Here is a 16,146-nt window from a genome sequence, read left to right on the forward strand (position 1 = left end):
GTCACACATACAACTTCCATATTCAGACCATTTCAGTAACAGAATTACAGTATACACAGTACAAAAGCAGCAAGTTTAAAGTTACATTAAAACCTACTAAGATAAAGCCATTTTAGAAGTGCGTTTTTAGTCTTGACTTGAAAACTGTAACGGTCCCAGCTTCCCTGACAAACGAAGGCAGAGCATTCCATAATTTCGGAGCTCTACAAGAAAAAGCCCTACCTCCCGTGTTGCTTTTGTTGACCCTAGGAATAAGCAGCAGCCCCACATCCTCTGATCTCAGAGTGTGGTTTGGAAGATACGTGGTCAGTAACTCCTGCAAATAACGAGGTGCTAATCCATTCAGGGAGCTGTAAAGCAAAATCTTGAAATCCGTCCTATACTGCACAGGGAGCCAGTGTGAAGAGGCAACTTTCTGGTTTTAGTCCGTATTCTAGCAGCAGTATTCTGAACAAGCTACAAGTGGGATACCACACGTTTTGGGACACCAGAAAAAAGTACATTATAATAATTCATTCTAGATGAAACAAAGGCATGCATTAGTCTCTCAGCATCAGATACAGAAATAATTGGTCTATGTTTTGGTTATATTTCTCATATGGTAAAAAGATACTTCAGTAACTTCCCTAATATGAGTCTCAAATGAGAGATCAGGATCAAAGATGACCCTCAAACTCTTCATTTCACACACACACACACACACACACACACACACACACCGGTCCCCAGTCAGTACAGCCCCTGCACACACAATACCTAACATGTAATCAAAGAAACTGCAAACGTCTACCGGAAGCCATAATAGTAGTACAGTAGTATTTAATGTTAGATTTCGAAACGTCACATTTGTCAGTTTTTTGTTATAAGTATATGCAAAACTACAAAGCAGTATTGTGGATATTTATAGGAAGAGTCCCGGACACAGAAAGCTGCAAGTTAAATGCGCTAATACGCTCTTTTAATGAACACAAACAAAACAAAACACGTTAACAAAATAAAATGATACAAAGGCCAAAACAAAGCTCTACACAAAACACTGACGGACATAAACCGGACACGGACGTAAACGCAGTACAACACCATAGCAACACGACCCTACACACCAACACTAACTCTAAACTAATTGTAACTAACACCTATTTTATACACCTGTGGCTGCAGGTATTTTGACAGGGGGAAATTTAACCCCCTCCCTGCCAACCCAACATTCTCCCCACACCAACACACACACACACACACGTTCAGGACTTCCATACTGCAACAAGAATGTAATTCAATATGTTAACGTAACATTATTCAGCAGGTTTCGTTTGACTATGAAGCAAAATTTGTTCAGTCTATAGGGTGATGCAAAACTTGTGGCCAGAGCTGTAGTTTCCACACCCCACTCAGTCCCTTGTTGGCCTGTATCCTGATAAGTGTACCTTGCAGCTGTGCGGAGCCACGCGTACTCGTAATATTTGTTTAACCCTTCGTTCTCCTTGCAGGGTCATGACAATATCTACGATGATCCCTACCAACCTGAAATGGAAACTCAGCAACAGGGCAGTTCAGCAGCGCGACGCAAAGCTTACTACAGGAACAGAGATCACTTTGCAACCATCCGCACTGCTTCCCTGGTGAGACTCAATCAGTAATCAATCACAGTGAGAGCAGGGCTTACTACAGGAACAGAGATCACTTTGAAACCATCCACACTGCCATGGGGACTGTCTCTTTCTATTTATCTCCTCTCTATCTCTCAGGTGCACAAGCAGGGCTGTGTGTGTCTCCCTGTCTGTCTTCGCTCTCTCTGTATTTATATATCTTCTCTCTTAGGTGACTCGGCAGATCCAAGAGCATGAGCAAGGCTCAGCTCTGCGGGAGCAGATGTCCGGGTACAAGCGCATGCGCCGGCAGCACCAGAAGCAGCTAATGGGCCTGGAGAACAAGCTGAAGACTGAGATGGACGAGCACCAGCTGAGACTGGACAAGGAGCTGGAGACACAGAGGAACAGCTTTGGAGTGGAGGGGGACAAACTAAGCAAGAAGCACCAGGGCATACTGGAGAAAGAGGTGAGAGGGAAGGGACTGAGATGTTTTGTTCTCTCTGTAGGTGAAAGGGGCTGGGAGAGAGGGGTGAGAGATGTTTTTAACTCTGTTTTTCAGGCCAAGCCACAAGGTGAGCAGGTTCTACTCCATGCCCAAGTGGGATGGTGGCCTCAGACCAATCCTTGAGCTCAGGCAGGCCAACCTGTATCTGAGCCGAAGGAGGTTCAAAATGTTGACAGTGCAACAGCTGTTGCACATTCAGGCCAGGCGACTGGTTCAACACGGTGCACCTAAAAGACGCCTATTTCCATATCCCCATAAAAACCGGCGCACTTACCCGTGGTTCGCCTTTCAGGGAACAGCATACGAGTTCAGGGTCTTGCCATTTGGCCTCTCTCTAGCTCCCCATGCCTTTTCGAAGTGCAGGGAAGCTATACTGGCCCCATTTGAGACTAAAAGGTATCAGCTATAACATTGTTCATCGCTGTCTAAAGGGCTGGGACGCTGTGTAGAATTGCACTCCACATAAATGTTTTGGAATTGCAGGCTGTTAACTAGTCTTGCAGCATTGATGCAGAAGGTTCGAGAGAGGAATGTGCTTGTCCGTGCAGACAACGCAACAGTAGTGGCTTAGGTCAACCACAAAGGTGGTCTCAGGTTGCTCCGGTCTCTGTCGCGTGGGCCATAAGCTCTGCAGTATGTCTGCCCACGGTGGAAAAAAACTGGGCAGCTGACCTCCTCTCAAGGAGGGTCCCAGCGCCTCAGAGAGGTTTGGGAGAGCAGAGATATATTGCTTGCCTCCCAGAAATCAACCCACTGTCCCTTCTGGCTCTCCATAATAGGAGACGGGGACACGCTGGTGGTAGATGCCTTGGCACACCAGTGGCCAAGGCAACTGTTATATGCCTTCCCACCGCTCGCCTTGCTTCCGCTGTGTGTGGAGAAAATCAGGCACCTGGCCAAGGTGCTCCTAGTAACCCCATATTGGCCCAAGAGACCCTGGTCTAACCCTGATGCAGATGCTGAGCGGCCAGCCGTGGAGACTGCCCAAGCGTCGTGACCTGCTCAGTCATGCATGGGGGACCTTATGGCATTCTGGGTCTGGCCCCTGAACGGTGGCATTGAGCTGTCTGGGTGTGTCAAATAGGGTTACTGACACCTTGCAAAATGCCACAGCAACGTCCACACGTTCCCAGTACAGGTACAAGCGGAGCATCTTACAGACGTGGTGTCTGCCTCGTGGGTTCGACTCCACGAATTGTCCCATTGCAGTAATACTGTAGTTTTGCAGGACCTGCGTGAGGGGAATTCCCCTCTACATTAAAGGTCTGTCGGGCAGCCTTTCGGCTTGCCATGTAAAATTGACTCTGTCTCCCCAGGAGCTCAACTTCCTGACGGGGCAAAAATGTTGAAAGTCGTTTGCAGGCTTTGGCTGCCTATGAGGACGTTGTTCCTAACTGAATGTTAAACGTGGTTCTCAATGCACTATTGAAGCCTCCATTTGAGCCCACACATTGCTCAAGCGACGGTTTGCTTGCTGGCACCTTCACAAAGTGGGTGAGAACCTGCTTAATTTTTTTTACAGAGACCAGGACAACGGTTATGCACAGTACCGATCCTGCCTTTTGCCGAACACTATCTCGGCATTCCATGTCAACCAGTCTGGAATTGGAGGCTTCTTTCCACCTCCTTCCAGTCTGTCTGGGAGCTGCAGCTCCATATGATCTGCCAAGTGCAGGCCCTGGTGTGCTGTGTTGACAGGACAAGAAATTGGAGGCAGTCCGGACCATGTGTTGTCTGCTCTGGGACAAAGTCTGTTCAGGCAGACGCATGCAGAACTGCCTATGAGCTGGCCAACTTGCTCCCTCCAGAAAGCTCACTGCCCATTCCTTCAGGGGCGTGGCAAGAAGAGCGACCAGAATTATTCATGCTTTTAAAAGGCATGTCATATGCAGACAGGCTTAAAGAATTTAATCTATTCAGAAGATTAAAGACTACGCGGCGATCTGATTTTGATTCAAACATTCAAAATCCTAAAAGGTATTGACAATGTTGACCCAGGGGACTTTTTCGACCTGAAAAAAGAAACAAGGACCAGGGGTCACAAATGGAGATTAGATAAAGGAGCATTCAGAACAGAAAATAGGAGGCACTACTTTACACAACTCTCCAATAATGTTGTTGAAGCTGACACCCTGGGATCCTTCAAGAAGCTGCTTGATGAGATTCTGGGATCAATAAGCTACTAATAACCAAACTAGCAAGATGGGCCAAATGGCCTCCTCTCGTTTGTAAACTTTCTTATGTTCTTAAGCGGGTTTTATTCCAGGGTGCATCTGTGGAAGACATTTGCAATGCAGCGGTGTGGGCTACTCCCTGTACCTTTTCTAGGTTCTGCAGACTTAGGTTGTGGATCCACAAAACACTGGCTTTGGAACTAGAGTGTTAAGGGCAGCTTCTGGGTCAACCCTTACAAATAGACATAGACGTTAGTTTCTCCCTCAGTTGTTTAGCCCTAGCTACTTGTTACTGGGGTTCCTATTGGTTATGCGCAAGGTAGCCTTTGGTTTAGCCTTGTGGCCTTCCAGTTGTCTACAATATTGCCTTGTGACAGCTTTGTTATTCATGCTCATTAGGTAATGGTTACACTTCATACTTGATAGGGAATGTTGGGTTATTATCGTAACCCTGGTTTCCTGAAATAGAAATGTAACCATTAACCTTCAAGGTTGTTGCGTCCATTATTGCAGCAGGCTTGAAGGCAAAATGATGACGAGATCGGGCATTACTGTGTCATAGGCTCTAGAGCAGCTAGATAGATATATCTATTCAGAGTCTTTAGGAGGTAAATACCCATTGGGTAATGGTTACATTTCTATTTCAGGGAACCAGAGTTATGATGATAACCTAATGTTTTGACTGTTCTCTGTAGGTGAAAGGGGCTGGGAGAGGGATGAGAGATGTTTTTAACTCTTCTCTCTGTAGGTGAAAAGTGCAATGACTGAAGAGAAGAAGTTCCAGCAGCACATCCTGGGCCAGCAGAAGAAGGAGCTGACGAGCCTCCTGGAGGCACAGAAACGAGAGTATAGACTGCGCAAGGAACAGCTCAAAGAGGTGTGTGTGAGTGTGTGTGGCTCTCTGTGTGTCTGCTTGTCTTGTCTGTGTGCCTGTCTCTTCTGTGTGCCTTCCTCTTACAAGCAGAGCATTGTATCTTTCCTCATTACGATCATTATTGACTGACTGGCGCCCTTGTGTGGTCGGCACTAGACTTGCAGTTCTTTGTTATGTTACTGTGTAGCATACAAGTGGGCAGAGTACAGTATTGTGTCTCTTATTACAATTGATCATTATTGTGACTCAGTGGCGCCCTCGTGTGGTCTTGCCCAGGAGTCAGACACACAGTATTGTATCTCTGTGATTACCATTGGTAATTCGTTGTTGCGACTGTGGTGCCCCCGTGTGGTCTTGCCCAGGATCTGCAGGAGAGACACAGACACAGACAGACAGACACACACACACAGGCAATGCACAGTATTGTATCTCTGTGATTACCATTACAATAGTTTGTTGTTGTGACTGTGGCGCCCTCGTATGGTCTTGCCCAGGAGCTGCAGGAGAACCAGAGCACCCCAAAGCGGGAGAAGCAGGAGTGGCTGCTGAGGCAGAAGGAGACGATGCAGCTGTACCAGGCCGAGGAGGAGGCCCACCTGCTCCGACGCCAGCGGCAGTACTTTGAGCTGCAGGGCCGGCAGTATAAGAGGAAGATGCTGCTGGCAAAACACAACCTGGAGCAGGACCTGCTGAGAGAGGTAAACCAGGAGAGAGAATACTGACCCGATCAGAGAGCTAAACTAGCAAGAGAAACAATACTGACCTGATCAGAGAGGTAAACCAGGAGACGCACAATACTGAACGAGGCTTATAGCAAAACACAACCTGTAGCAGGACCTGCTGACAGGTAAACCAGCAAGAGAGTACTGACCTACTGAGAGGGAAAGCAGCAGACCAGCAAAGACAAACTGAACGAGCAACTCCAGTCTGATAGTTTATAGACCCCTTCAGATAGCTGCGAGCTGGATTGAACCCTGTTGGCTTCCTCGGACCCCTCAATCTCTGTGTTTTAACTGACATGCCTTGCTTTGCTTTGCTTTGCTGCCTTCCGCCTTCAACTCCTGTGTAACTGTTATACTGCAGAGCGCGGGAACTGTGTTACATTGATTACAGATTTTCTCTAGGAGCTGAGTGTATTGATGATTGATTCTCCTATCTCTCTCTCTCTCAGACCTCAATAAAACAGACCCAGAAGGATCTGGAGTGTGTTAACCCTTAGCAGTCCATTTATTCAGCGTCAGGTCCAATTTATTTTCACATGCGCTGTTTAAAAGTAATTTTACTCGAAGTAAAACAGGTTTAAAAGGCACTGCATATCAACAGGACACTCAGTACTGCATCTCCAGCCCCGCCCCACCCCTTGTTCGCTGTATTTACCTCTTCATAGTCGTGCATACTGATAAATCATCTCCTGATCACTCGTTTTATCACCAAACTTCTCAATAATGTGATCCAAGTCATTATTTTATTACTATAACATCTCAAAAAGCTTGGCAAATGGCCGTAATATTCTTTGAGCGCTGGATGCAGAAGCAGCTATCTCGTTTGTTTATGTCCGTGTTAGGTCTTTGGTGCAGGGACTATGTGTATTACTCGGATCCGCCCCCCTTTTTTTTTCGGCTCTTATCAGTCTTACCTGGCCATTGAATGGTTTTCTCGGCTTTTTCCAGAGAAAAAATGACTAGAGACCTGTGCTTGATGTCTTTATGATGATGTCGGACAGGGTCCGACATCGGACCGGAAAGGGAAAATTTTAATGTCGGACCTGGACCGACATAGGACTGCAAAGGGTTAATTATTGATTTTTTTTCCCTCTTGGACCTCAATAAAACAGACCCAGAAGGATCTGGAGTGTGTTAATTATTGATTTTCTCTCTCCCTATCTCTCTCTGTCCAGGACCTCAATAAGAAGCAGACCCAGAAGGACCTGGAGTGTGCCATGCTGCTCCGGCACCACGAGTCCACCCAGGAGCTGGAGTTTCGGCAGCTGAGCTCCGTGCAGCGGACCCGGTCCGAGCTGATCCGGCTCCAGCACCAGACTGAGCTGGGAAACCAGCAGGAGTACAACCAGCGCCGAGAGCAGGAGCTGAGGCAGAAACACGCTGTGGAAGTGAGACAGCAGCCCAAGAGCCTGAGAGTGAGTCAAACAGAGGAGGAGGAGGGAGAGGGACTGAGGACTGGAGAAGGGGAGGGAGAGGGAGAAACACTACTGGTGACTTCCAGTGGGGTTGATATTGAAGGATTGGGAGAGGAGGATGGGGAGGAAGAGGGAATGGGGGAAGATGTGACTTCTGTCCTTGCCCCTGGAGTTGGTGATGAGGGGGTGGCAGGTTTGACCCACACTGGGGCAGTTATTGAAGATCTGGGGCATGATATGATGACTGATATCAGATGTGGTGGTGGTACAGAGGGGCAAGATGTGAAGGGCATGGCTGGGGTAGTTGTGGAAGGAAGGGGGCTTAATCGGGTGGGCGTTGAGGGGGAAGGAACTGGAGAAGGGTCGGGAGACCTGACCCCCACTGGGGCAGTTACTGGAGACACAGGGGCAGCTTCGGGAGGGGAGTTGGAGAGCAAGAGGAAGGGGGAGAGAAGCCCGGGTGAAGATGATTATGATGACTCTGAGTCTAACGAAAGCCGGAAGAGATCGGGGACTGGTGAAACTGGAGACATGTCTCCTGGGTTAACTGGTCCGTCAAGAGTCGAGGCTTCGGAGCGGGAAATCAATGAAGTAAGAGGAGGAAGGGAGGAGGAGAGTTTGGAAGGAGGGAGGGCAGGAGAAAGGGTTCGAGAGAGACACAGAGGATTGGAGGAGAAAGGGCTCAGAAGTGGCAAGTCATCCGGGCGTCCGAAAACGAAGACAGGGGTACGTAGGAGGGAGAGGGGCACGGGATCGAAAACGATCGCAGTGGAGAACCCAAGAGCGAGCGAAACAGACGAGAATAGAGAGGAGGAGGGGAGAGGAGAAAAAGAGGATGGATTTCTGCCGTCTGGAGAAGGAGAGAACGAGGGAGAGGAGGAAAGAGAAGACAGATTTTTAGAAGGAACGGAGGGCAGTGTAGAAACATTAGGAGGAATTGAAGGCTGGAGGGATGGATCGGAAGAGAGGGAGAGGCTATTGCTGGAGTTTCAGAGAGGCGTGGCGGACGGCTGCCCATCAGAGCTCATTTCGAACCGGCAGCTGGAGTCTGACCGCAAGGCTCATGACGAATACCCTCCCTGGTGGGGTGAGCAGCACGAACCGTTCCAATTCCCTGCCTCCCTGGGCTCCCCCCCTCCTGCCCCCACCACCCCCTCCTCATCCTCTTCCTCCTCTCCCCTCCCTTCCCTCCTCCTCTCCCACTCTGTCTGTATCCTCCTGTCCATAGCCGTGGCACTGAACCCTTCCTTTCCTCTCCAGCTCCTCCTGCTAGTCTTCCTCCTGACTCTGGACCACAGGAAGAATAGGAGATCCCCATCTCCTGCTCCTCCCTCCTCCCCTGCTTCTCCCTCCACCTTTCTCTCTGCCTTCATCCTCTCTTCCGAGCTCGTGGTGGTCTCCTTCCTCTCCTCCTATCTGGTTCTGCGCTCGTTCTTTTCAGTCTCTCTCTCACTCTACTTTTCCCTGGCCCGCTGGGTCACTGGTGCCTCCGTCCTGGCTCTCTCCCTGCGTCTGGGGCTCTATTACATACCCATGTGCCTGGTGTCAGCCTTCCTCCTCTCCTCCCCCTCCCTCTTTCTCTCCCTCTACCTGCTCGCAGTGCTGGTGGTGAGGCCTGTCAGGGGCCTGGCTCGAGACCTGCCCAGCAAGGCGAACCGTTTCTGGGTGCGCCTGGTCCTGTTCAGGCTCCCACGACCCCTCTTCTCGCTGCTCCAGGGGCTGGGCGCCGTGTCCGAGGAGTCTCTCTTCCACCTCTTCCCCAAAACCCGCAGGGGGGCATTCCGAAGCCAGATTCCAGTGCTGGCCAGGTCCGGCCAGAATAAAAACGCTCGCAGGTCCCTCTGGCAGATTCTCGGACGGCCCCTGTCCTCCCTTGCCGATCGAGCCAACGCTGGGGTCCTTTCCCTGGCCAGGCGTCTACTGAGCTGCCTGCCCCCCGCCTCCCTGCCCTTCCTGCAGGCTCTAGGGGTCCTGAAGGAGGAAAAGCCCAGCCGTCTGCCCAGGCTTCTGCCTAGACACCTACGCAGGCTCGAGAGGACACCCAGGCCGGCCTGGGGGCACGAGGGTGGCGTGGCGGGGGGGCTGTTACGCTCCGGGAGCTGTAGGTCACTGTCGGGGAGGAAGGTGGTGCCATGGCGGTAGAGGGGGGCTGCGTGACTGTGGAGACTTTGAGCGCTGAAATCTGAAACCAGTCAGTTCCACAGCAGATCGATTGAGGAAAGAAGACTACCGTTACACAGCAGTTTGATCCATTCCTAGTTTTACTACAAGTTTTAATAAGAAGACACACCTGAGCTTGTTATCTATACACACTGTGGCTGATCAAGCTGGTAGTAAAACCTGGAGTGGATGACACTGCTGTGCAATAGGAGCCTGATTTCCATCCCTGAAATGCCATAAATAAAGAGAAAAAAATACAAAGTCTTGCATTTTTATAGGTTAAACGTTTATAAATCACACAAGTTTCAGTGTTTAGTTCCGTTTATTTATTCTTGTCTTAAATTGAGTTTGCACTATTTAAATTAAAATCTTCACCTTCCTCAATTCACCAATAACCCCATCCCTTCTCTGCACAAGCCACACCTCTTTCTCCAGTCTCCACTTAGTTTTATGTTAATTAACCTTTGGCACTCCACCAATGAAATTCAAATGGACTTCAATCCGCTGTCCGCCTATTGGTGCAAAAATATGAGTCTTTAAGCTCTTCCTCTCCACCCCTCTCCTCGTAAGCAAGTTGTACCCAGAATTCTTTGCATGATAAACTCAAGCCTAGCACGAAACTTTGGGACTGGTCCTCAATTCAGAACCTCGTACATCTCATCATATCTTGTTGTCAGGAGTGTTTAATATATTGTTTGAACTTTGTGGGTTTGAGTAGCTCAATGGTTGGAGTACTGGGCTGCAGTGTGGAAGACGTTGGGCTTAAGTAACTCATTGATTAGAGAAAGCGCTGGGCTGCAGTGTGGAAGGCAGTGGGTTTGAGTAACTCAGTGATTAGAGAAAGGACTGGACTGCAGTGTGGAAGGCAGTGGGTTTGAGTACTATACGTCAATATGGTTTATTTCAAATCACATTTTATTTTAATGTTGATCACATTGTGAATGTTCATGTGTTTTGTATATAAACATTTCCTTTTGTATGTGAAAATGTGCTGGTGTGAAAATGCGCCCCTTTACAATTTTTTTTTTTTTTTTTTTTAAACAAAATGACCAACAATCATTTGAGAGAGAGGGTGGGTGGGGGTGTATATCTTAAGTACAATAATCTCATTACTTTAGACCAGTGCGTTTTATTTTAAGATTACACTTGCTTCACAGCAATACAGATTTATACTACTGTTTTATTTTAAAAATAAATCCATATATTATATGCAATTTTAAAGCTTTAAGCTTCGTTAATATTTTCAGTTTGAGTTTTAGATTTTTCTCAGGACTCTAGGAATTCCCATCCTCTGCACAGACAGACACAGTCCTGGCTTGCAGTCTGATTCACACAAGTTAGAAGTAAAATCTGGTATGGGTGAAACTGCTGTGCAGTAGTCTTATTACATCCATGCAGTAATAATGCTGGTTATCACAGAGATGGAAAGACGTTGCACAGCAGTTTGATCCATTCCTGGTTTCACTAGGAGTTTAATAATAAGACACACCTGAGCTTGTCACCTATACACTGTGGCTAATCAAGCTGGTAGTAAAACCTGGAGTGGGTGATATGGCTGTGCAATAGGAGTCTCTGGCTGTGTGTGCAGGGGAGATGAATGTCAAAGAGGCCTGTGTTGATATGGGGAGGAGGGAGTTAATGAATGCTAAGCATTATACAGTATAATATATAAACAAGATGAGATTCGATTTTTGAATCTTGCTGCAATACATTCCACAGAACTCTATGAAGAACTTTTGCAAGAATGCTTTTTTACTTTTTTTTTTTTTTTTCTGAAAACTTTTTTTTGGGCATCAGAAAGGGAGAGACTGGGGAAGTTAGAGAAGAGAATTCTGCATGCAGGGATGGGATTGACTCCCGTTGCATAGCAGTTTGATCCATTCCTGGTTTAATAAGATGCACCTGAGCTTGTCACCTGTACACTGTGGCTAATCAAGCTTGTACTAAAACCTGGAATGGATGAAACTGCTGTGCAACAGGAGTCTTATTCCCATCCCTGTGTCAAGTGTTTTGCTAAAAAAGTGCTTTGCTGCACAGACTAACTTTTACATCAAACACTAATTTGTGGGATAACATTATTCGTGGTGATAAATATAAGAATTTATTTATAATTTAGATTTTTTTTTAAATTGCTATTTTGAAGTTCAGAGTTCTGTGGAATTGCTTTAGAAATGTATTACTGTTCTGAAAAAAGTATTTTTTTGTTTTTTAGTAAACAGAGGTGACTTTTAATCCTCGAAGCACAACTTTTGCAATAATATTAATAATAGTTGTAATAATAGTTTTGATAATTCACTACAAATAACCAGCAGCCCATCTTGCACTAAGGAAAAATCAACTAGTTTTGGCAAAAGAGTGGTTTATAAAGCAATTTAATTTTTTGAAAAATAAAATTATATATACAAATATTAGATGTCTTTTGTTTGTTTTTTTGTCACAAAATAGGTGTTAACGAGATCGCATTTGATGTAAAAGAAAACAAATATACAAATTAAAAGGCGCATCAATTGAAGTTCATTCAATCTTGTCTTGGTTTTGGGGTAAAACTAGATGAAAGCAACAGACAAGCGTTTGGTCTCTAGTGCCTTCAGCAGTGTTATTGAAACTAGAATAGACTGAGTCAAGCAGACCAGCGTTTGGGTTCTAGTGCCTTCATCAGTGTTATTGAAGCTAGAAGAAACTGAGTCAAGTAGACAAGCGTTTGGGCTTCAAAAACAGTCAGTCAGAAACTCTGGAGATGAAGAAACAGATATAAGTGTTCAAAACTTCATAACAATGATTGAAAGCACTAGAGCCCAAACGCTGGTCTGCTTGACTCAGGTTTAGTTTCAATAACGCTGATGAAGGCACTAGAGCCCAAACGCTGGTCTGCTTGACTCAGTTTAGTTTCAATAACGCTGATGAAGGCACTGGAGCCCAAACGCTGGTCTGCTTGACTCAGTTTAGTTTCAATAACGCTGATGAAGGCACTAGAGCCCAAACGCTGGTCTGCTTGACTCAGTTTAGCTTCAGTAACGCTGATGAAGGCACTGGAGCCCAAACAGTACTTGCAAAACTTTGACACATTCTGGTGATCCGATATCAACAGAAACCACTAAAGTGAATATCTGTTATTTATTTTTGCATCAAAAGTGCATCTCCCAAATTCCATGGTTTACAGGTTAAAAAAAAGAAAAATCTTAAGTTTTTTTTTTTTAAATTCAGTGTTTTCTTTTGGTTTGTTTGTTTGTTTTGTATTAAACACCCTAATGTATTAGTTTGAGATTTCATTTGTGTTTTTTTTTTTTTTTATCGACTTGAATGTAATTTATTATTTTTAGAAAGTTGTTTTAATTTCCAAAGCCATTTCAATCAATCACCTATCCATTCATTACTTTGTTGTTGGATTTGTTTTTGCTAAAGATTTTCTCAAATTTTTTATATATATATATATATATATATATATATATAAATATATATATAATTTGTTTTGTAAGTTCTATATTTTGCGTGTTAGTCACACGTAGATTGTGTGTGTGTTCATGTTTTGTATTTTTTTAACACAATAAACAAGATTGTGTTAAATTTCATAGTTGTGTGAGTTTTTATTCATTTATTATTTCATATTTATTTAATTTAATTTTATTATATAATTCAGTATCCGCATTAATGATTTAATATTTATTTGTATTTAATTTAGTTTTGTTTTTAAAGCAAATATAAAATAATCTAAGTCTAATATACATTGGGGGGAATGACTGGTAATGATAATATTTGTTTAATAATAGTAATACAAATTAAATAAAAAATAATGATGATAATCAAAATAAATAGTAATACAAATAATTCAATGCTCTGTTTATTATTAATAATAATAATAATAATAATAATAATAATAATAATAATAATAATAATATTGTCATCCCTGGATTGCTTCAAGCACTTTTAGGGGTAACCCCAGGACAACCACTGATAGGGTTTTTTTTTTATAATTAAATTAATTTATATACAATATGCATCTTTTTATTGTTATTATTTAATATAAATGTTATATCATTTTTAATAAATAAATAAAAAGGACTGCTTTATATTCCACTCTGCTACCCAGCCTGGCAGACGACCACTGAGCCACTCAAACCTGCATCCTTCCACCTCCACCCCTGTGCAGCTTCACAAGCTTAACTGGAGATAAAGGGGCAAGACCAGTATTACTAATTATTATTATTATTATTATTATTATTATTATATAGTGTCAAGAACAGTATTATTGTTTTAAATAACCATGATCTTTTCTTACTGTATTTTAGTATAAAAAAAACAACTGTTCATGCTCCAGTGTGTCAGCGAGGAGAGCAAACTGAACACTGCCACTGTTAAACTGCAGAGATTGATTCAGTTACACTGCATGGTGTCCTGAAGGGGTTATAAAGGATCTGTTCTGTGTACTGGGAAGCTCAATAGACACACACACTCGCACACACTGAGACACATTCACGCACACGGAGAGACTTGTGCACTCGGATATTATTATTTTTTTGTAATGTATTTGTTGCAGACATTTCTTTTTATTTTTAAATATAAAATTGCAACTTTCAGTCCCACTTAGCAGTTCTTTCTCTCGCACGTGTATCTGCAGTTTGTAAAATCTAATCCTGTATTTGGTATATTCTCTTTCCCATCTGCTGTACCCCTTCTCTCTCTCTCTCTGTCTGTCTGTCTGTCTCTCTCTCACTACCAATCTCTGTGTTTCCTTCTCTCCATTACTCTCTCTTTCTCTTCCCCTCTTCTCTCCTCTCCCCTCTCCCCTACGCAGTCGAAGGAGCTGCAGATTAAGAAGCAGTTTCAGGATACCTGTAAGATCCAGACCCGGCAGTACAAGGCCCTGCGGAACCACCTACTGGAGACAACGCCCAAGAGCGACCACAAGACCATCCTGAAGAGACTGAAGGAGGAGCAGACCCGCAAGCTGGCTGTACTGGCAGAGCAGTACGACCACAGCATCAACGAGATGCTCTCCACGCAGGCGGTGAGATACTGAGACACACACACATTACAGTACGACCACAGCATCAGCGAGATGCTCTCCACGCAGGCAGCGAGATACTGAGACACACACACACTGCAGTACGACCACAGCATCAGCGAGATGCTGTCCATGCAGGCAGTGAGATACTGAGACACACACACACACACACACACACTGCAGTACGACTACAGCATCAACGAGATGCTCTCCACGCAGGTGGTGAGAAATACTGAGAGGCTGAGACACACACAGTGATACAGAGAGAGAGACACACACAGACACACTCAGATGGCTGTATCACATCAATATCAGGGTCTGCTAGATATTAACCCTTTGAGGACCAAGCATTTTTCAGTGGGATGCTTCCCCAGGACAAGCCATTTTTTTGACCTAGTTAACTCGCTTCCTATAAATTCACCAAGTCTATTTTTTACAGTAGCATCTTGGAAATGGTGTCCTTTTTTCAGAACACTGAACTTTTACATTATAAACTCAGAAACCATATAAACGTTTCATCTTTTTTTAACACAGTATTTTTTTTTATGTATTCTGCTTAGAGGTACATTCATAAATACGTGTTATTCTATGACTCGGGGGACCTTGCAAAACTTCCTGAAAGTTTTGTTGAAAAATATTGAAATTACAAGACATTGTTTCACCTGAGTGATTGCAATGACATCATACATGTTTATTCTCAGGGTCTTTTATAAGCAATAATAGACACGACTCAATTTATTTTCTAAAAATAAATATTTATAAATAGGTAATTTCATTATCATCAGTAATAAGGAAAAAAAACGTACCTGATGCATTTAGTTCATGAAATGGTATATGCTTATATCCATGCGTTTCTTGACATTTATGAATGTTGTAAAACTTACATATTAAACACGAGACAGAATAAATGTTCCAATATAATTAATTATAAGTCAAATACATCAGATTTTCAGTGTTTTTTATAATTTATTTTTTTATTGGCTCTACAAGTTCCTGTGATGTTTTAGTTTCTGCTTTTGTCTCCGCCCATTCGACACTAAATGCCTCTCTCAGTGACATCTCCGTGAACGTCCGCCCCTCCCCTATGCAGTGTGTGTTTCGTGCCTGTACTGCAAAGTACGGTGGCCCTGTAAGTCATCAAAACAAAGTGCTTTTTTTATCGTGTTTACGCGATCGTGGTCTTACAAGCCCACTTCAGTATGATCGTGTTAACATGATCCCGGTCCTTTAAGGGTTAAAAACATTGAAGATGGTATCACACCAATATCAGTCTGATTCAGAATGCTGGTGTGATTCATTCTAGAATCTGATGCCAGTGGTGGGCGTGTGTTTGTGTCTGTTGTTCTAACCCCCTCACCTGTGGCCGTGTCCTCAGCTGCGATTGGACGAGACGCAGGAGGCGGAGTATCAGGTGCTGCGGATGCAGCTTCAGCAGGAGCTGGAGCTTCTGAACGCCTATCAGAGCAAAATCAAGATTCACAGCGACGCACAGCATGAGAGAGAGGGGAGAGAACTGGAGCAGAGAGTGTCAATCCGGAGAGCACTGCTGGAGCAGAGAGTGAGTACAGAGGAGAGAGAGAGGGAGGGGAGAGAGAACTGGAACAGAGTCAATCCGGAGAACATTGCTGCCAGAGAGGGAGGGGAATGACCTGGAACAGAGAAATATACTGAAACTTGCACTCAATAATAGGGGCTGTGTGGTCCA

The 16,146-nt window shown here is 44.6% G+C and overlaps 1 protein-coding gene across 2 annotated transcripts in view; it reads left to right on the forward strand.

Moving 5' to 3' along the window:
- Positions 1-16,146, forward strand: part of LOC117399038 (serine/threonine-protein kinase TAO2-like) — a 75,594-nt gene that overhangs the window by 55,799 nt on the left and 3,649 nt on the right. The window contains exons 13-19 of one of the 2 annotated variants that reach the window (XM_033998184.3): positions 1,488-1,619; positions 1,819-2,055; positions 5,017-5,145; positions 5,637-5,840; positions 7,040-7,279; positions 14,232-14,444; positions 15,817-15,999. In XM_033998184.3, the coding sequence (XP_033854075.1) occupies positions 1,488-1,619; positions 1,819-2,055; positions 5,017-5,145; positions 5,637-5,840; positions 7,040-7,279; positions 14,232-14,444; positions 15,817-15,999 (1,338 nt within the window). The remainder of the gene's footprint in view (positions 1-1,487; positions 1,620-1,818; positions 2,056-5,016; positions 5,146-5,636; positions 5,841-7,039; positions 7,280-14,231; positions 14,445-15,816; positions 16,000-16,146) is intronic. The other variant, XM_033998185.3, reaches the window with a different exon arrangement.

This window comes from Acipenser ruthenus, chromosome 44, assembly GCF_902713425.1.
Source record: "Acipenser ruthenus chromosome 44, fAciRut3.2 maternal haplotype, whole genome shotgun sequence".
NCBI classification, from domain to species: Eukaryota; Metazoa; Chordata; class Actinopteri; order Acipenseriformes; family Acipenseridae; genus Acipenser; species Acipenser ruthenus.